Below are 20,730 nucleotides of genomic sequence, written 5' to 3'. Positions count from 1 at the left end.
TCTATCCTTCCTGCTAAATCTCGCTCCACAAGTTTCGCATTGGAAGGGTCTCTCTCCGCTATGAGTTCTTCTGTGAATGTTGAGATGAGAGAGCTGGTTGAACCTTCTGGGACATTCTGGGCACTCAAATGGACGAATGGGAGAATGGACTTTATTATGACCTTCCAGCTGGTTCTTGCTACGGAAGGTAGCATCACAAAAATCGCACCTGGAATCAAAAAGATGAATTTTGTTAAGATGTAACGCCACCATTTTTTTTCTTTTTAATCCCCACCAAGGCCCACCTAAAGATGAATCTTGATATATTCATCAATGTGTATATTACAGATGTGATTTTTTATATGTTACTGTATGAGACTGCAGTGTTTAACATTTTAAACCATGTTAAGTCGTTCACATTACTAAGGGTCTCTTGAGGTCAAAGGGCTATTTTTTTCTAATTAATCCAATGTCTTCGAAAAGCACACTTCTTTTCACATGGAAAATGTTACTTGGACATACATAGACTCCAAAAGTTTTTTTTAAATTTCGTTCTTGAATTGGTTAGATGTGAGTGTTTGAAAATGGCCAATTTTCAAACGCGTTTTTAATGTAATTTTGATTTTTTACCACTCGGCTCTTGAGGACCCTTAATAATGTGAATGCCTTAATTATGTACCTTATGATCTCTGTATTCTCCGTAAGATTATTACCCCCGATTTCTGAATTCTTGGGGTTTCTGTTATATGCTTCAGAATTATTTATATAATTATTATCTCCTCGCATAGTTGTAGTTCTACCAATATTCGAAGTAATGCGTGTTTTGCTATCGATTTTGGGGGCTCTCGTGTCGCCATTCGTTGTAAACTTCTTGGAGAGATTTGAGGAAGTTCTTATAACCATCTTGCTGTTCTTAATCAACATTTTCTCAGAGATTTTTGTGTGCTCAATCGCTTGATGTTCTTTAATAGATTTATTTCTGAGTGTATGTTTGTCTGTATGTTCAGAAGGGCCACTGGAAGAAAGGTCATGATTGCCATATATTGGATTTGCATTCAGTACCTTTCTATAATCTAGATGGGATTTTTCTCGCCCAAAATCCCGCGAACAATTTAAAAATGGAAGTAATTTTGGGTCGTGATTTCTCTCAAAACCGTTCAACATTTTCTCATTGGTAAAACTTATGCTCGGCTTCGACCCTTGAAATTGAAGGCTCTTTAACATTGGTTGGTTAACACTGCCTTTATCCGTTGAATTATCATCATTGAAGTATTTCTGCGTAGAATCTGTATCGGAGATAAGGTCCGCATTGTGAGCAGTGTCGTTTTCCTCATCAGTTTCCTCCTTGACTGAGAAGATCTCCTCACTTAAAGCTTCATCATCACGTTCTGTCTTCAGCTTACTACCAATATTAATATTCTTTGTTCCACTTCTGCCATTTTCCATTGACTCGACTAGATCACGAAAGCTGAACATGATCACACTTTTATCATAAAGAACTTATAGACACAAAATCACGTTTGGGATTTTACTATGAGAATTCCTTCAAATGGTAATCAATCGTATTGACGAATTGCAAGGATCTAAATCACAAATGACACTAGATAAATAACACTTCTCTTACGACACAGTAACGCAGATGTCAAGAGTTCTCTGGTGACTACTGGAAATGAATAATGTGTCCACAGTTCTGTCGGAGAGAAACCGCACAAGTTCAGGTTTTATCGGAAAGAAGCCACACGAGGGCTAGGTAACACGGACCATATAAGAGCCAATTCTTTGCTAAATGTCTAAATCACTACCAATATATATGCTGTACATTGAAATACTTTTACAAATACACACACAAACATATATATATATATATATATATATATATATATATATATATATATATATATATATATATGTATGTATATATATATATATATATATATATATATATATATATATATATATATATATACTGTATATATATATGTGTGTAGATGAAAATCAACACAATATCGTGCTCAAATAGAAATGAATTTCTATATCATACTGGGATCGAACTCTAGCCTCTTCCAATGAAAGGCTAGGTCGCTACCAACCATGCCACCAAAGGATTCTAAAAGAAGTCTGGACCTAAGTGGTTATTGAATTTCAGGATTTACCTGGCGAGTCATCAGTCTCATATTAGCTAGTTTTACCCAATTTCCCGACCCTCTAGGTGACACAATTGATAGCTTTTAATTCGAATTACCCCTAATGAGTCACCAGTAGCCATTGCCTGGTCCTCCCTGGTCCTAGTTTGGGTAGAGAGGGCTTAGGTGCTGATCATATGGATATAGGGTCAACCTCTAGGGCAATATCACTGTCCCTTGCCTCTGCCATTCATGAGTCACCTTTAAACCTCTCCCAACTTCTACCTCGTAGTCCAAAGATGCATTTGGGTATTGAATGACCTTCCTGGTCCCAGCTCCGAGATATGTAGCCCAACCCAGGAAGTCAATCCTGTCTTGTCTTCATCTGCTGACCCGTCTAATTTTTTGGAGAAAAAAATGCTGTCTATTAAATTCCCTAATCCTAATCTGGATATTGACCTCTGGCATCTTCTTTCAGTTAGCTCTTTATGCCTATTACTTAAGATTTTTCAAAATTCTGATTACCCTTTGCGTTTAGATCTTCCTAGGCATAACCTACCTGAACGAAGTATGAGGTATGCATTTGGTTTTAACAGTGTTTCTTTCTCCATCATAAGTTTCAATGACACACAATAAATAAACTAATAATGTACAATTAGAATAAAATATTTCAAGATCATTAACAACATTAAATTAGGTCTTTCATATATATAAATATATATATATATGTATATATATAAATATATATATATATATATATATATATATATATATATATATATATATATATATATATATATAAATTATAAAAACTATAAAAAATAAGATGAAGAAAAATAAGATGGAATAATATGCCCGAGTGTACCCTCAAGCAAGTGAACTCGACCCTAAGATAGTGAAAAACCATGGTACAGAGGCTATGGCTCTACCCAAGACTGGAGAACAGTGGTTTGATTTTAGAGTTCTCCTTCTCATAGATGAGCTGCTTACCAGAGCTAAAGAGTCTTCTACACTTACCAAGAGGAAAGTAGCCACTGAACAATGACAGTGCAGTAGGTAACCCCTTGAGCGAAGAAGAATTGTTTGGTAATCTCAGTTTTGTCAGGTGTATGGGTATAGAGGAGAACGTGTAAGGATTAGCCCCAGACTATTCGGTGTATATGCAAGGAAAGTAAAAATAATCTGTAACCAGAGAGGTGCGTCCAATATAGTACTGTCTGGCCAGTCAAAGGACCCATTGACTCTAGCGGTAGTATCTCGTATCATAATTTATATAGCCTTATGCTTGATATATTTTAACGTTTTTTAACATATTTCATATTTTTATTTTCATATTTTATTCTTTATTTCGCTATATTCATTGAGAATTTATAAAATTTTAGGATTCTAAATTTTTAAGAAACAGTTTTTTATAGATGAAAAGATTTAAATTTCTATATATATCAGATTTTTACCTCATTTTTTATCCATGATATTGAATATATATTTTTTTTCATCCATTTATTTAACTTATATAAATAATATTTTTTCTTTACGATATTAATCGGCCCAACTTTCTGAGAGTCGATTTGGACTCATTCCGCTGCGTAATCTCCTGTTAATAATAATAATAATAATGATAATAATAATAATAATAATAATCAAAGAGGAAAGCTGTATTTGCTTTCTTCTTTTGTGCTGGCCAACCTCTCAACCTTCACTTCATTGTGTAGGCCTAACTGGAAGGTTTCCTCTCGGGTCCTGAATGGCTTCGCAAGTCTCAATCTAAATCGGTGTTTTGCCTACCAAGTGACGTCACTATGCACAGAAACTCGGACTTTTCTCAAAGCTTATCTTATTGTTCCTTGGGAGGAACAATCACGATGAAGTAATGGATGGTGCATTTGATTATAATAATTAAGAAGATTTGTGTGTGTATGTATATATACTGTATATATGTGTATGTATATATACTGTATATATATACATATATATATATATATATATATATATACAAACACACAGTGAGTATGTATGTATGTGTATATATAGATATATATATATATATATATATATATATATATATATATATATATATATATATATATATATATATACAAACACACAGTGAGTATGTATGTATGTGTATATATATATATATATATATATATATATATATATATATATATATATATATATATATATATATATATATATATATATACACGGTATATGCAATGAAAGATAAAATATTATTGGACGGAGAAAGGATTAATGAGGTAGAATCATTTGAATATTAAGGAATTATGATCTCTAATACAGTGTCTTTGGAATTGGAGTTTAATGAAAGCTTGAAAAAAGCAATTCAGACAATGGCTAGGTTAAGTAAAATTTGGAAATCAAATCGCCTGAAATTACATATAAGAATCCGAGTATATATCAGTTTAGTGAGATCGGTGTTACTGTATGGCCATGAGTCGTGGTATGACAGTGAAACAATATCCAACAGATTTTGTAGATTTGGGAACAAAGCCCTCAGAAAAATATTGGGAGTTGAATGGCAGGACAGGATTAGAATTGAGACTATAAAAGAGATTACTCGAGTGTCATATGTGGATGAGGTCATGGTGAGGGGTAGATGGAGATGGTTTGGTCATGCTCTCTTCGCACTCCCTATGAGAGATTACTTCACCAAATTATCAACTGGGATCTACAAGGCACTAGAAGAATTGGAAGCCCAGGCCTACATGGATGAGGACTATGAAACGAGAAGTAGGAGATGAGGAATGGAGAAGTATTGATTTAAAAGCTCAAGATAGACAAGACTGGCGAAATCTAACCAAAGCCCTTTGCGTAAATATGGACCAGCAGATAGACCTATAGGCTCCCCCAAACCCACCATCCTTAGCTCACAAGGATGGTGAGGCTGCAACTACCAAAGAAACAACGAGTTTGAGCGGGACTCGAACCCCAGTCTGGCGATCATCAGTCAGGAACGTTGCCACTTTGGCCACCACAACCCTAAAGTTCTACTGATTCAATTACCCGATTAAGAAGATAATTCCACAACTTGGTCACAGCTGGAATATAACTTCCAGAGAACTGTGTAGTAATAAGCCTCGTGATGGAGAAGGCCTGATTATTAGAATTAACTGCATGCCTAGTATTACGAACAGGATGGAACTGTCCGATAAGATCTGAAAGTAAAGGATGGTCAGAATTATAAAAAATCTTATGTAACATGCATAATGAACTTATTGAGAGATGGTGCCAGATATTGAAATTTAATAGACCGTAAGTTTTTGTCCAACAAATTAAGATGAGAATCGGCAGCTGAACACCAGACAGGAGAACAATACTCAAAACATGGTAGAATGAAATAATTAGAACACTTCTTCAGAATAGATTGATCACCGAAAATTGTAAAAGACTTTCACAGTAAGCCAGTTTTTTGTTTTTGCAATTCAAGAAGACGCACACCTAATGTGTTTTGAAAGTCATGCAAAGTTAAAGAAATGTTATCAATGCTGAGATCCGGATGTTGAGGAGCCACTGTCCTTGACCTACTTACAATCATATATATATATATATATATATATATATATATATATATATATATATATATATATATATATATATATATATATATATATATATGTGTGTGTGTGTGTGAGTGTGTATGTACGTATATATATATATATATATATATATATATATATATATATATATATATATATATATATATATATATATATATATATATATATATAGATATATATATGTGTGTGTATATATATATATATACATATCATCATCATCATCATCGTCATAATCATCATCATCATCCTCATCATCATCATCATCATCTTCATCCATTACTAGTTCACTGCAGAACAAGGCCTCTGACATGTGTCTATTTATGGTCAATCTGTACAAGTCCACTCCCGCAAACTTCTTAGTTTGTCAATCCATCGTCTTCTCTTCCTTCCCCCTCTTTTTTTTTATAATCTCAAGGGACCCATTCCTTTATCCGTTATCCATCTATTGTCTGTCATTCTCATTATATGTCATGTCCATGTCCATTTCTTTTTCTTACATGTTGTTAAATATCCTCTACTTTAGTTTTCTCTTGTATCCATGTTGCTCTTTTTCTGTCTCTTAGTGTTATTCCCGTCATTATTCTTTCTGTAGCTCTTTGAGTTGTAACCAGCTTATGTTTCAAGACTTTAGTAAGGCTCCAAGTTCCTGATATGCAAGTTAATACTGATAAAACCATTTCATGAAATACTTTTATTTTTTAGAGAAATAAGCATTTTAGTTTTCATAATCTCATTTTGGTAACCAACTGCTCTCCATCCCATGATTATCCCTTTTTAAATTTCGGTCTTGTGTCCTGTCTGTCCTATGCACATATATTCATTAAAATTCTCGAGAGGCTCGTCCATAACTCGTATTTGTTGTCTGAATTTTCATTGAACATTATCTAAGTTTTATTCATATTCATTTTCAGTACTATATTTCTTTCTGCTTTCTCTATTCAAATCTTTTATCATCTTCTGTAATTCCTTCCATGATTCACTAAACACAACCATGTCATCTGCAAATCTTAAGTTGTTAAGGTATTCCCTATTGATATTAATTCTTGCATTTCCCCAACAATTTTTTTAAAACTTCTTTTAGGCATGCAGTGAATGATTTGGGTGAGATGGGGTCTCCCTGTCTAACTCCTTTCTCAATAGAAATTTTCTCATCATCTTTATGTAGTTTTAGGATTGCTGTACTTCCTGTATAGATATCTTCAAGTGTTCTAACATAATATTTTTCTATTCCTTGTTTTTGAAGGGCTTTCGTTGCTGCTGATGATTTGACAGAATCAAAAACTTTCTCATAGTCTATAAATTCCACACATAGTGGTTTGTCATACTCTGTTGATTTTTCCATTAGCTGGTTAATTTCATGGATATGGTCAGATGTTGCATACCCACTTCTAAAGCCCACCTGCTCTCTTGGTTGATTAAAGTCTAATTTGTCTTTCTATTCGGCGTAATATGGTCTTTGTAGATATTTTATATACTGCATTACTGTGAATAAACTTATTGGGCAGTAATTTTTCAGACCTTTTTGTGTCCCTTTTTGGAGAATTGATATAATGTACTGTAATCATACATTATTTTCCAAGCTTTAGGTATAAAGCTTTATTGCAGACATTTTGTGTAAAGTTCACTAATATGAAATTTCCTCCATCTATTATTAAATCAATTGTTATGCCATCTTTCTTTACTTTACTTTGCTTTCTTTACTTATCCTACTATTACTCTTGGTACTTGCTCAGGTGTTTCATAGATTCTGTTGTCAAAGTTATTTCTTATAGAACTGTTGTTTAGCATTGTACCGAAATCCTCTGCAATTTTTATCACACCATCTCTTTTGTTGATTGTCTCTATTTTCACCCCTTAAAGCAGACATTTGTTGGTGTCCTGTTTCATGTCTTCTATTCATCAATGTATGCTTCTTCCTTTCGTTAGTGTTTCCTCAATTTTAGTCTGATCGTGGTTACAAATGTCTTGTTTGTTTATTGTTTTGGATAGTTCTGTTAATTCTATTTCATCTCTTGAATTTCACCCTCATTTGCAATCTTTTCTTTTGTGTGTTTTCTGACAGTTTTGCTTGATCCTATTTAGGAACTTTTCCACCCATATCTTGTGCTGATTCCAATACAAATTTTGTTAAATTACTGTTCATTTCCTCTACACTTGCTTTCATTTCTTCTTTACTTGCTTTCATTTCATCAAGTAGTTAGGAGTACTTATTTTGTGTCGGTAAACTAAACTAATCAAATTTTTCTCTTATTACAGGAGTGTTTATGTTCTTTCTTAAAATTAATGTTCATCTCTCTTTCCTTAGATCTAGACAAACTTTACTTCTCGTCATTCCATGGTCGCTTGGCTTTAAGTTAGATAACACTGTTACATCTTTAGCCAAATCAACCTTTTCACTGAAAATAAAATCATTTTGTTTTTCGTTTCTCCATTTTAGCTTATCTATGTCTATTTTCTATGTTCTCTTATAGAAAAAAAAGGTGTTCATGATTTTAAAATTCTTTCAGCAAATTCTACAAACATATCTCTTCTGCAATTCCTTGTTGATTCTCCTTTCTTCTTTTGACATATTTTAGCACGGAAATTACACAAAACAATTGTAAATCGAGTCCAAATCTTCATAAAAATAAAGTTTCTCTTACTCTTTATGTTGGTGCATACGTTTGAATGATCTTCAGTATATACTTCTTATTTAGTTTGATAATTAATCCTACAATTCTATCAGTAATACTACGAAATTCTTTTATATTTACCGGCAAGAATTTTATTAATAAGAAAACCCATTCCGGTTTCTTTGTTTCTTTCATGTCCTCTGAAGCAAAATATATGGCCTTCTTTTAACTCTAGAAAAGATTCCCCAGTTCTAATTTCACTCAATCCTATTTTATCCCAATAGATTTATTTCAGCTCTTTTATAACACACCAAGATCTTCCCTAGACAGGGTCCTGACATTATATATATATATATATATATATATATATATATATATATATATATATATATATATATATATATATATATATATATATATATATATATATATATATATATATATATATATAATAGAGAGAGAGAGAGAGAGAGAGAGAGAGAGAGAGAGAGAGAGAGAGAGAGAGAGAGAGAGAGAGAGAGAGAGAGAGAGAGAGAATCATATCTATTTCTTCATGCCTTTCCTTCTTATGGACATGATTTTATTTTATTTTCGAATATTTACTTTCCTTTATGTAACACGATACTGGTTACATGTTGTTTGGTGAATGTATTAGATTTTTTATCTTACATCATAACAAAACACTACGCAACCACATGGGTGAATTTCTTTACTGACTTACGTGACAGCGCATTCTATTCGTTTGTTTATGTTTTGATCAAGTTTAAGACGTTCCTTCCTGACGTATATAGTTAAATAAAAATATATATTTTAATTTAAACATATCGATAGCATTATTTTCTGCCATAAATATTTTACAAATATTTTAATTTTATTTTAACAATATAATTGTATCTAAAAATCGTATAGAATGCTTAGAGATAAATAGTCCCATGAAAGAAAGTTTGTGGTATAATGAACGCAACCTGTACACAATGTCCAAGTTGGTGATAACATTAGCACATGTACTGTATGTATGATTGTATGGTTGTCGCAAACGTACACTCGGGGAAAGGAAGTTGAGAATACTTTACAAATGAAATTTGTAATGGTAAGCAATGTTCTATGTAAAGTTTACTTGTAGATTTCCAATGGCTGGCCAACGGGTTATTTATTTATCATATAAAGTTCATTATCCATTTAGGTAAACAAGCCATCTGCTACGTCTGTGTAAAGTGTATTAAGGTTAGGTGGCCTGCCGTACCCCTTAGTAACCTTTCAACGGTACTACTACTTCAACTTAACCAATGGAGGAATTATGTAATGCATTCAACCAGCTCCAAATGAATGTTATTCGATTACTTGGAGTCTTCGTAGTTCATTGGGACAATGTAAAACCACATCTTACAAGGTACACAGACACAAGGACACCCCCTAATCTAAGTTGCTCCACCCAACCTAACCTAGGAGCTGTCTACTTACCAACCAAGGGGTATTCCCCCTGTGACCCCTCCTTACACTACCATATTAGTAGGTGTATATGAAAAATCGAAGTCATTCGGAGACATTGCGGAGTGTAAGGACATCGCTCCCTCCGTCGTCCAACATTCTCATTGAATTCTCCATTTCATTTAAATTCCCATTTTGCTACACAGTGGCTCACTGTATATATTTATTCCGCTCCCTCAGAGCTACAATTTTATGTATTTATCTTTTCACTACCTATTTCTATTGACTTGTATTTCAAGCATTTGTACGTGTGAAAAAACTCACATATTGTGTCGGTTAGTTCAAGCCAGATTGGCGCCTGCGCGCATGCTACTTTTCCGTCCGCACCTTGTATTATATTCTCGCACTTGTTTGAATAAACCGTCAGTTGTTGTTGGTGATAGCTCGTCTCGCTGTCCTTAAAGTAGGTATTTTTTTTATGCAATTGATTTTGGTATTTGTTTACAAGAGCACGCTCTCCATTTACTCGAAAATTATGCATTCCCGCAGCTCTCCTCTTGTGCAGTAATTAGGAGGTTTTTTAAACGCTGGGAAAGGAAAAAACAGCAAGATATGTTGGGGGAGGGATGGTGGAGGAGGCACTAAGCAACCGGGAACCGACATCGTCTACACATGGTCAACCAAAGAGAAATTCTTGACGTCAGCGTACATTTGGTATATATTCAAAATATATACTAAATTAAAAAAGGAGTAATTACTCAAAAGTTTCACTATTTGTGAAATGTGTATTTCATATTAGGTAAATATTTGATATAAATCATATGGAGGTGATTTTTTAAAGAAACTATTTTGAGAATGACTAGTTTTCCCAGTCGACGTTTTGCTACACTAACACCATCTATTGACCACTGCCTAAGTATGCCTGCCAATTTCCCGCCAATGGAAACAGTCATATGCTGTAAAAATAGTCATTCTCGTAATAAGTTTCCTTAAAAAAAATAAGATTTAGTGTTAAGTATTACCAAATAGAATAAACAATTCACAAATAGTGACACTTTTGAGTAACTGATCCATTTGTTAATTTATTATATATTTTGAATATATATCAAATGTCCGCTGAGGTCATGAACTAATATGATTGACTCTGTTGACGATGTCAATTGCAGGTCGCTTAGTACCTCCTCCACCAACCCCTCCCCCCTCCCACAACATTTGCTATTATGTTTTGCTTTCCCAGCATTTAAAGAACCAACTAATTACTGTACAAATAGAGGAGAGCTGCAAGAATGCATAATTTTGGAGTAAATGGAGAGAGTGCTCTTGTAAACAAATACCTTGATTCGTTTTCTTGCAAGATGTTTAGTGATAATACATCTATGGTATTTCTATAATGTTCATTTGTTCGCGCGAAGTAAATCAGAATAATGTTTTAAGATGTTAATCTGGGGTACCGATAAATGTTTTTTTTTTATCGTCACTCCGGTCCCGGAAGCATGCAGTGTCAGAGTTTGTTTGTCGGTATTTTTCCTCTTGTCTAATAATCTGTTACTATCACTTTCGATTTGTTTCATGTTAATACTGATATATATTAGTAATTTCAGGTCATATCTTGCCCATTTTGAATCAATTGCATGAAAAAATGCCTCTGAAATCCTCAAATGTCTCCGAATGCCTCCTACTTTTAGTATACACAGTACAGTATTAGTAGCTTACCCTGTCCCAAGGAACGATATTCACCCCTCAGTTTTGATGAGTGGTACGTGCTTCGTTACTCGCATTAGCCATAATTCGATTATTAGTAAATATTTACCATTAGTGTATGATTATATGTTTAGATAGATATGTAAGTGTACGCAAACACACAGATTCAACCACTCGTACCCCCTCCCCTTTTCTTAACTAAACCCCTTTCACCAGGGTATGAATACTCCTTCTTCCCCCTACCCGAGGGACAGGGTGAGCCCAAAAAGTTATACAGTATGTCTGTCAATGCCGTTGAGCATGAGCAGAAAGAAATATATACTCAAGTCTGTATGTTTATAGGTAAAATTATAGTATACAGTACAATTTTTAAATATTTAACTTAGCCGGTGAATATATAATAGCTGCAACTCTGTTGCTCGACAGACACATACAGTAAAAACTCGCCAGCGATCGCTATACAGGTTGCGGGTGTGCCCACCAGCGCCAACTGTCGGCCAGATACCACTCTCGATGTAAACAAAGACTCAATTTCTTCTCTGTCGACAAGACGTACTTTACTCGCTGTTGAACCTGGAGTTTTTCCCATCATATTTGGTGAAGTACTTTAATTTGGTTTGAGCTTTCGCAGTACAGGTTTTTTTCTTCAAATAAATCCTTGAACTCTTTTTTGGATCGGATTAATTGTTGATGACTTAGATCGTTTTTTTGGAATTTTCCCTTGACTAATTCAAAATGGCTGACCTTTCACAAGTTCCCAAGTTCAGAAAATGTAATGCTAGGGACTGTCATAGGCGTCTTCCAAAGGCTTCTCTCGACCCTCACACTGTTTGTTCCAATTGTCGGGGTAAAACCTGTCAATTGGAAGATCGGTGTGAGGAATGCGTGGGCCTTTCGGAATTCGATTTTATCGAATTTGAGAAATATACACGCAGACTAGAGAGAGATAGGGTAAGGAGAAGTTCTTCTAGGTCGGTAGATTTTTCCTCTCCACATGCCCCTGAACCTAATCCTTCCCCTGTAGTGGTTGTTCCTAACCCCCCTCCTAGCACTCAGGAACCGTCGATGCAAGACATGATGCGTGCTATTCATGCCTTGGGGGAGAGAGTTGAGGCCTTAGCAAGTGACCGAAATCAACTCATGGCGGACGTAAAGGAACTAAAGTGCCAAAGTGCCACGGCGGAAAGTGTTAAAGTGCCTAGTGTTTCTCAAAGTGTTGTGAACAGTGTTGCGCTCGAGGGTTCGTCTGTTCGTGCCTGTCGTCCACCTAGTCCGGGACCTCTTGCAAGCTCCCAAGCCCAGGGGAGAAGCAATGTCGTACGACTCATGGGTTCGAGAGGCCTTGATCAGCGAACAGACGTTCCCTCTATGGTATCAGGCGTATCTCTCCAAGATCGCCCCTACCAACGTAAGACGAGAGAGCCCATTTTTACCTCGTCGTCCGAAGGTGTTTCTCGTAAGAAACCTTGGACCAAGGTCTCCAGACCTTTGAAGCGTAAGTCGGTCCCTTCAGGACAAGTCCAACGTCCCGGTTGTAGCCACTGGGACAGTTCGGACCCGTTGCCGTCATCTGATGACTGCTCGCCGCCTAAGAGAGGCAAAGTTGTGCCGTCTCAGTCGCTCACCCCGTCTGTTACCGCGCCTGCGTCCGTAGACCCTAAATGGGTGTTACTGCAAGACATGCAGTCCAAGCTTGCGTCCTTGATGGAGGACTACAATGCGGAGAAGGTTTCCGTTGAACCTACTGGCCATCAACCATCCAAGCGGTCTGTTGTGCGTCCTGTTGACGTTGAGGTAGCTTTCTCGCGTCAACCAGTTGGGGTAGTACCTCCACCGATGCGACCCAGTGTGGATTTCCAGCCGCACGTTGACGTTAGGCAACGCACTGATGTGATTGGTGACATTCAGGACGTTCATCAACCATCAGAGTTGACTTGTTTTGACGCGGTGCGTCAACCTCCGCAACCCGGTATGGTGTTGACTGCACAACCCAGACGGTCTAAACAGTCTCGGGTGGACGCTGTGCGTCCTCGCGCACCTGTGGTTGTTGACAGTTCCCAGACTGTTCAGCAGTTCCATGACGCTGCGTCCGGCTCCGTCACGTATGCACCAGTGCGACCGGACTCGGCGAGTCAAACGTTGCCCACACCTTTGCCGTTTTCTCATCAGTTATCGGATGAGGAACTGTCAGATGAGGACGTTGCTGAACCACATCCTGAGGATCAACCTTCAGAACTTGATGAGCCTAAAGCAGTTCAACCATCCTTGGACTTTAGAAAAGTCATGGCTGTGTTTAAGGAGTTGTTCCCTGACCACTTTATTTCTGTGGCTCCTCGTTCGCCGCCGTCAGAGTTTGTCTTAGGCGTTCCCACTACTATGCCTGCCTTTACTAAACTCGTTCTCTCTCGCTCATCCAAGAGAGCTTTACGGCTGTTGGGCGATTGGTTAGAGACCAAGAGGAGTTTAGGGAAAACAGCATTTGCCTTCCCCCCATCTAAACTCTCGTCTAGATCGAGCGTCTGGTATGCCACGGGAGAAGTTCTCGGCTTGGGAGTTCCTGCCTCTGCCCAGGGCGACTTCTCAAGTCTTGTAGACTCTCCCCGCCGCCTTGCCATGAGACGCTCGAAGATTTGTTGGTCACCCTCGGACCTGGACCACCTTCTTAAAGGTATATTTAGGGCGTTCGAAGTCTTTAACTTCCTAGACTGGTGTTTAGGAGCCCTGAGTAGGAAAATCTCTTCTGCTGATAAGGATGTTTCCTTACTCATTATGTCCTGCATGGACAAGGCCGTCCGTGATGGGTCCAACGAACTTGCCGCTTCATTCACGTCCGGAGTCCTGAAGAAACGAGAGTCTCTATGTTCTTTCTTGTCTGCTGGAGTGACGCCATGCCAAAGATCTGAGCTACTCTTTGCGCCCTTGTCCAAGTGCCTGTTTCCTGAAGTCTTGGTTAAGGAAATTGCCTTGTCTTTAGTGCAGAAGGACACCCACGATCTAGTTGCGTCCTCGGCTCGCAAAGCTCCCCCTTTGCCTGCATTGTCTGCTAAACCTAGGATAGACACTCCAGCGTCTCGGTTTATCCCGCCCTTTCGTGGCAGAGCCTCCAGCAGGGGAGGTGCTCGTGCCGAAGGGAAGAGAGGTAAGAGAAAAGGATCCAAGTCCTCTAAGGGCAGAGTCTGACTGCCCGCAACTTCAAACAGCAGTAGGTGCCAGACTCAAGAACTTCTGGCAAGCCTGGGAGAAGAGAGGCGCAGATCAACAATCTGTGAGGTTGCTCAGATAGGGGTACAAAATCCCTTTTGTACGCAAACCCCCTCTAGCGACGTCCCCCATCGATCTCTCTCCCAGGTACAGAGAGGAAGAAAAGAGACAAGGCCTGAAACTGGAAGTGTCTCTTTTGCTAGAGAAGGGAGCGGTGGTCAAAGTCTCGGACCTTCACTCACCGGGGTTTTACAACCGTCTCTTCCTAGTATCAAAGAAGACAGGAGGTTGGAGACCGGTGCTAGACGTCAGTGCTCTGAATGTCTTTGTCACAAAGACGAAGTTCACCATGGAGACCACAAAGTCAGTCCTAGCAGCAGTCAGAAAGGAAGACTGGATGGTCTCTCTAGACCTAAGGGACGCCTACTTCCACATCCCCATTCACTCAGACTCCCAACCCTTTCTGAGATTCGTCTTCGAAGATGTGGTGTACCAGTTTCGGGCCCTGTGCTTTGGCCTAAGCACAGCTCCTCTCGTGTTTACAAGGCTTATGAGGAATGTGGCAAAATTCCTCCACTTATCGGACATCCGAGCCTCCCTTTATTTGGACGACTGGCTTCTCAGAGCCTCTTCTAGTCGTCGCTGTCTGAAGGATCTCAATTGGACTCTAGATCTGACCAAGGAATTGGGACTCCTAGTCAATTTGGAAAAGTCACAGCTGGTCCCATCCCAAACTACAGTATTCTGTATTTAGGGATGGAGATTCGCAGTCAAGTTTTTCGGGCTTTTCCGTCGGCCCCCAGAATAGATCAAGCCCTGCTCTCCATCCAGAAGATGCTGAAGAAAGAACGCTGCTCAGTCAGGCTGTGGATGAGTCTGGTAGGGACGCTGTCATCCCTGGAGCAATTTGTCTCGCTAGGAAGGCTACACCTCCGTCCTCTTCAATTCCATCTGGCTTTTCACTGGAAAAAGGACAAGACGCTAGAGGCGGTCTCGATCCCGATTTCCGAAAAGATAAAGTCTTGTCTGACTTGGTGGAAGGACAATATCAGCCTACGAGAGGGTCTTCCCCTGGCAGTTCAGATACCCAACCACATTCTCTTCTCGGACGCATCGGACTTGTGCTGGGGCGCGACGCTGGACGGTCGGGAATGCTCAGGTCTGTGGAACTCGAGTCAGAGGAGCATGCATATCAACAGCAAGGAGCTTTTGGCGGTTCATCTGGCCTTGATAAGCTTCGAGAATCTCCTTCGAGGCAAAGTGGTGGAGGTAAACTCGGACAACACCACGGCCTTGGCGTACATTTCCAAACAGGGAGGTACCCACTCACTGACGTTGTACGAGATCGCAAGGGACCTGCTCATCTGGTGAAAAGATCGAGGCATCTCCCTAGTAACGAGGTTCATCCAGGGCGACTTGAACGTCCTAGCAGATTGTCTCAGTCGGAAAGGTCAAGTAATTCCAACCGAATGGACCCTCCACAAGGATGTGTGCAAGAGACTTTGGGCGACTTGGGGTCAACCCACCATAGATCTCTTTGCAAACTCGCTGACCAAGAGGCTTCCAATCTATTGCTCTCCAGTCCCGGACCCAGCAGCAATACATATAGATGCCTTCCTCCTAGATTGGTCACATCTGGATCTTTACGCATTCCCACCATTCAAGATTGTCAACAAGGTACTGCAGAAATTCGCCTCTCACGAAGGGACAAGGTTGACGTTAGTTGCTCCCCTCTGGCCCGCGAGAGAATGGTTCACCGAGGTACTTCGATGGTTAGTAGACATTCCCAGAAGTCTTCCTCTAAGAGTAGACCTTTTACGTCAGCCACACGTAAAGAAGGTACACCAAAGCCTCCACGCTCTTCGTCTGACTGCCTTCAGACTATCGAAAGACTCTCGAGAGCTAGAGGCTTTTCGAAGGAGGCAGCCAGTGCGATTGCTAGAGCAAGGAGAGCGTCTACCATTAGAGTCTACCAATCGAAGTGGGAAGTCTTCCGAGACTGGTGCAAGTCAGTTTCCGTATCCTCGACCAGTACCTCTGTAGCCCAAATAGCTGATTTTCTCTTATACCTGAGAAAAGGACGATCCCTTTCAGCTCCCACTATCAAGGGCTACAGAAGCATGTTGGCCTCGGTCTTCCGGCATAGAGGCTTAGATCTTTCCAACAATAAAGATCTGCAAGACCTCCTTAAGTCTTTCGAGACCACTAAGGAGCGTCGTTTGGCTACTCCTGGGTGGAATTTAGACGTGGTCCTAAGATTCCTCATGTCAGACAGGTTTGAGCCGTTACAGTCAGCCTCCCTGAAAGATCTCACTCTTAAGACTCTTTTCCTGGTATGCTTAGCCTCGGCTAAAAGAGTCAGTGAGCTTCATGCCTTCAGCAAGAACATCGGGTTTTCGTCAGAAAAAGCTACTTGTTCTCTGCAACTTGGTTTCCTAGCCAAAAATGAGCTACCTTCTCGTCCTTGGCCTAAATCTTTCGATATTCCTAGCTTATCGGAGATCGTAGGCAATGAACTAGAAAGAGTCTTATGCCCTGTTAGAGCTCTTAAGTTCTACTTAGCTCGTACTAAACCTTTACGAGGCCAATCTGAAGCGTTATGGTGTTCGGTTAAGAAACCATCCTTGCCTATGTCAAAGAATGCTTTGTCATATTTTATCAGATTGTTAATACGAGAAGCTCATTCACACTTGAGTGAGGAAGACCGATCTTTGCTTAAGGTTAAGACGCACGAGGTTAGAGCTGTAGCAACTTCCGTGGCCTTTAAGCAAAATAGATCTCTGCAAAGTATCATGGACGCAACCTATTGGAGAAGCAAGTCAGTGTTCGCGTCATTTTACTTGAAAGATGTCCAGTCTCTTTACGAGAACTGCTACACACTGGGACCATTCGTAGCAGCGAGTGCAGTAGTGGGTGAGGGCTCAACCACTACAATTCCCTAATTCCATATCCTTTTAATCTGTCTCTTGAAATGTTTTAATATTGTTTTTATGGGTTGTCCGGAAGGCTAAGAAGCCTTTCGCATCCTGGTTGATTTGGCGGGTGGTCAAAGTCATTTCTTGAGAGCGCCCAGATTAGGGGTTTGATGAGGTCCTGTTGTATGGGTTGCAGCCCTTGATACTTCAGCTCCTGGGGGTCTGTCAGCATCCTAAGAGGATCGCTGGGCTCCGTAAGGAAGACGTACTTACAAGGCAGAGTAATCGTCTAAGTCGACTTCCTTACCAGGTACCTATTTATTTTTGTTTTGTTTTATTGATAACTGTAAAAATGAAATAAAAAACTCTTAGCTTATACGATGTAAACATTTTTAACTCTGGTCTCTTCCCACCTCCTTGGGTGTGAATCAGCTATTATATATTCACCGGCTAAGTTAAATATTTAAAAATGATATTTTAATTATAAAATAAATTTTTGAATATACTTACCCGGTGAATATATAAATTAAACGACCCTCCCTTCCTCCCCAATAGAGACGCAGTGGGATGAGAAGAAATTGAGTCTTTGTTTACATCGAGAGTGGTATCTGGCCGACAGTTGGCGCTGGTGGGCACACCCGCAACCTGTATAGCGATCGCTGGTGAGTTTTTACTGTATGTGTCTGTCGAGCAACAGAGTTGCAGCTATTATATATTCACCGGGTAAGTATATTCAAAAATTTATTTTATAATTAAAATATCATAAACGGCTTGTAGAAAATAAATGGTTTTTCAATATATTTTGTGGTTATTGATGATTTTTAAATATTTAACTTAGCCGGTGAATATATAATAGCTGCAACTCTGTTGCTCGACAGACACATACAGTAAAAACTCACCAGCGATCGCTATACAGGTTGCGGGTGTGCCCACTAGCGCCAACTGTCGGCCAGATACCACTCTCGATGTAAACAAAGACTCAATTTCTTCTCTGTCGACGTGTCAACAAGACCTACTTTACTCGCTGTTGAACCTGGAGTTTTTCCCATCATATTTGGTGAAGTACTTTAATTTGGTTTGAGCTTTCGTAGTACAGGTGTTTTTCTTCAAATAAATCCTTGAACTCTTTTTTGGATCGGATTAATTGTTGATGATTTAGATCGTTTTTTTGGAATTTTCCCTTGACTAATTCAAAATGGCTGACCTTTCACAAGTTCCCAAGTTCAGAAAATGTAATGCTAGGGACTGTCATAGGCGTCTTCCAAAGGCTTCTCTCGACCCTCACACTGTTTGTTCCAATTGTCGGGGTAAAACCTGTCAATTGGAAGATCGGTGTGAGGAATGCGTGGGCCTTTCGGAATTCGATTTTATCGAATTTGAGAAATATACACGCAGACTAGAGAGAGATAGGGTAAGGAGAAGTTCTTCTAGGTCGGTAGATTTTTCCTCTCCACATGCCCCTGAACCTAATCCTTCCCCTGTAGTGGTTGTTCCTAACCCCCCTCCTAGCACTCAGGAACCGTCGATGCAAGACATGATGCGTGCTATTCATGCCTTGGGGGAGAGAGTTGAGGCCTTAGCAAGTGACCGAAATCAACTCATGGCGGACGTAAAGGAACTAAAGTGCCAAAGTGCCACGGCGGAAAGTGTTAAAGTGCCTAGTGTTTCTCAAAGTGTTGTGAACAGTGTTGCGCTCGAGGGTTCGTCTGTTCGTGCCTGTCGTCCACCTAGTCCGGGACCTCTTGCAAGCTCCCAAGCCCAGGGGAGAAGCAATGTCGTACGACTCATGGGTTCGAGAGGCCTTGATCAGCAAACAGACGTTCCCTCTATGGTATCAGGCGTATCTCTCCAAGATCGCCCCTACCAACGTAAGACGAGAGAGCCCATTTTTACCTCGTCGTCCGAAGGTGTTTCTCGTAAGAAACCTTGGACCAAGGTCTCCAGACCTTTGAAGCGTAAGTCGGTCCCTTCAGGACAAGTCCAACGTCCCGGTTATAGCCACTGGGACAGTTCGGACCCGTTGCCGTCATCTGATGACTGCTCGCCGCCTAAGAGAGGCAAAGTTGTGCCGTCTCAGTCGCTCACCCCGTCTGTTACCGCGCCTGCGTCCGTAGACCCTAAATGGGTGTTACTGCAAGACATGCAGTCCAAGCTTGCGTCCTTGATGGAGGACTACAATGCGGAGAAGGTTTCCGTTGAACCTACTGGCCATCAACCATCCAAGCGGTCTGTTGTGCGTCCTGTTGACGTTGAGGTAGCTTTCTCGCGTCAACCAGTTGGGGTAGTACCTCCACCGATGCGACCCAGTGTGGATTTCCAGCCGCACGTTGACGTTAGGCAACGCACTGATGTGATTGGTGACGTTCAGGACGTTCATCAACCATCAGAGTTGACTTGTTTTGACGCGGTGCGTCAACCTCCGCAACCCGGTATGGTGTTGACTGCACAACCCAGACGGTCTAAACAGTCTCGGGTGGACGCTGTGCGTCCTCGCGCACCTGTGGTTGTTGACAGTTCCCAGACTGTTCAGCAGTTCCATGACGCTGCGTCCGGCTCCGTCACGTATGCACCAGTGCGACCGGACTCGGCGAGTCAAACGTTGCCCACACCTTTGCCGTTTTCTCATCAGTTATCGGATGAGGAACTGTCAGATGAGGACGTTGTTGAACCACATCCTGAGGATCAACCTTCAGAACTTGATGAGCCTAAAGCAGTTCAACCATCCTTGGACTTTAGAAAAGTCATGGCTGTGTTTAAGGAGTTGTTCCCTGACCACTTTATTTCTGTGGCTCCTCGTTCGCCGCCGTCAGAGTTTGTCTTAGGCGTTCCCACTACCATGCCTGCCTTTACTAAACTCGTTCTCTCTCCCTCATCCAAGAGAGCTCTACGGCTGTTGGGCGATTGGTTAGAGACCAAGAGGAGTTTAGGGAAGACAGCATTTGCCTTCCCCCCATCTAAACTCTCGTCTAGATCGAGCGTCTGGTATGCCACGGGAGAAGTTCTCGGCTTGGGAGTTCTTGCCTCTGCCCAGGGCGGCTTCTCAAGTCTTGTAGACTCTCCCCGCCGCCTTGCCATGAGACGCTCGAAGATTTGTTGGTCACCCTCGGACCTGGACCACCTTCTTAAAGGTATATTTAGGGCGTTCGAAGTCTTTAACTTCCTAGACTGGTGTTTAGGAGCCCTGAGTAGGAAA

At 40.2% G+C, this 20,730-nt stretch overlaps 2 protein-coding genes across 3 annotated transcripts in view; one reads left to right on the top strand and one right to left on the bottom strand.

Moving 5' to 3' along the window:
- Positions 1-1,621, bottom strand: part of LOC137633254 (zinc finger protein 860-like) — a 3,151-nt gene extending 1,530 nt beyond the window's left edge. The window contains exons 1-2 of the mRNA XM_068365455.1: positions 659-1,621; positions 1-208 (exon numbers count right to left, since the gene is read on the bottom strand). The exon at positions 1-208 is cut by the window's left edge and continues 5 nt beyond it. Of these exons, the coding sequence (XP_068221556.1) occupies positions 1-208; positions 659-1,455 (1,005 nt within the window). The 5' untranslated portion in view covers positions 1,456-1,621. The remainder of the gene's footprint in view (positions 209-658) is intronic.
- The window catches only part of LOC137632996 (uncharacterized), a 113,238-nt gene that overhangs the window by 21,826 nt on the left and 70,682 nt on the right, over positions 1-20,730 (top strand). Inside the window, exon 1 of one of the 2 annotated variants that reach the window (XM_068365163.1) lies at positions 9,313-9,382. The exons of the other annotated variant lie outside the window; for it this stretch is intronic. The gene's annotated coding sequence lies outside the window, so the exon portion shown is untranslated. Of the gene's footprint in view, positions 1-9,312; positions 9,383-20,730 lie in introns of those variants that run through there. 2 annotated transcript variants of the gene reach the window in all.

Source organism: Palaemon carinicauda, chromosome 42 (assembly GCF_036898095.1).
Source record: "Palaemon carinicauda isolate YSFRI2023 chromosome 42, ASM3689809v2, whole genome shotgun sequence".
Classification (NCBI taxonomy): Eukaryota; Metazoa; Arthropoda; class Malacostraca; order Decapoda; family Palaemonidae; genus Palaemon; species Palaemon carinicauda.
The sequence above is the reverse complement of the archived record's forward strand: the minus strand, read 5'-3'. Positions and strand labels throughout refer to the sequence as shown.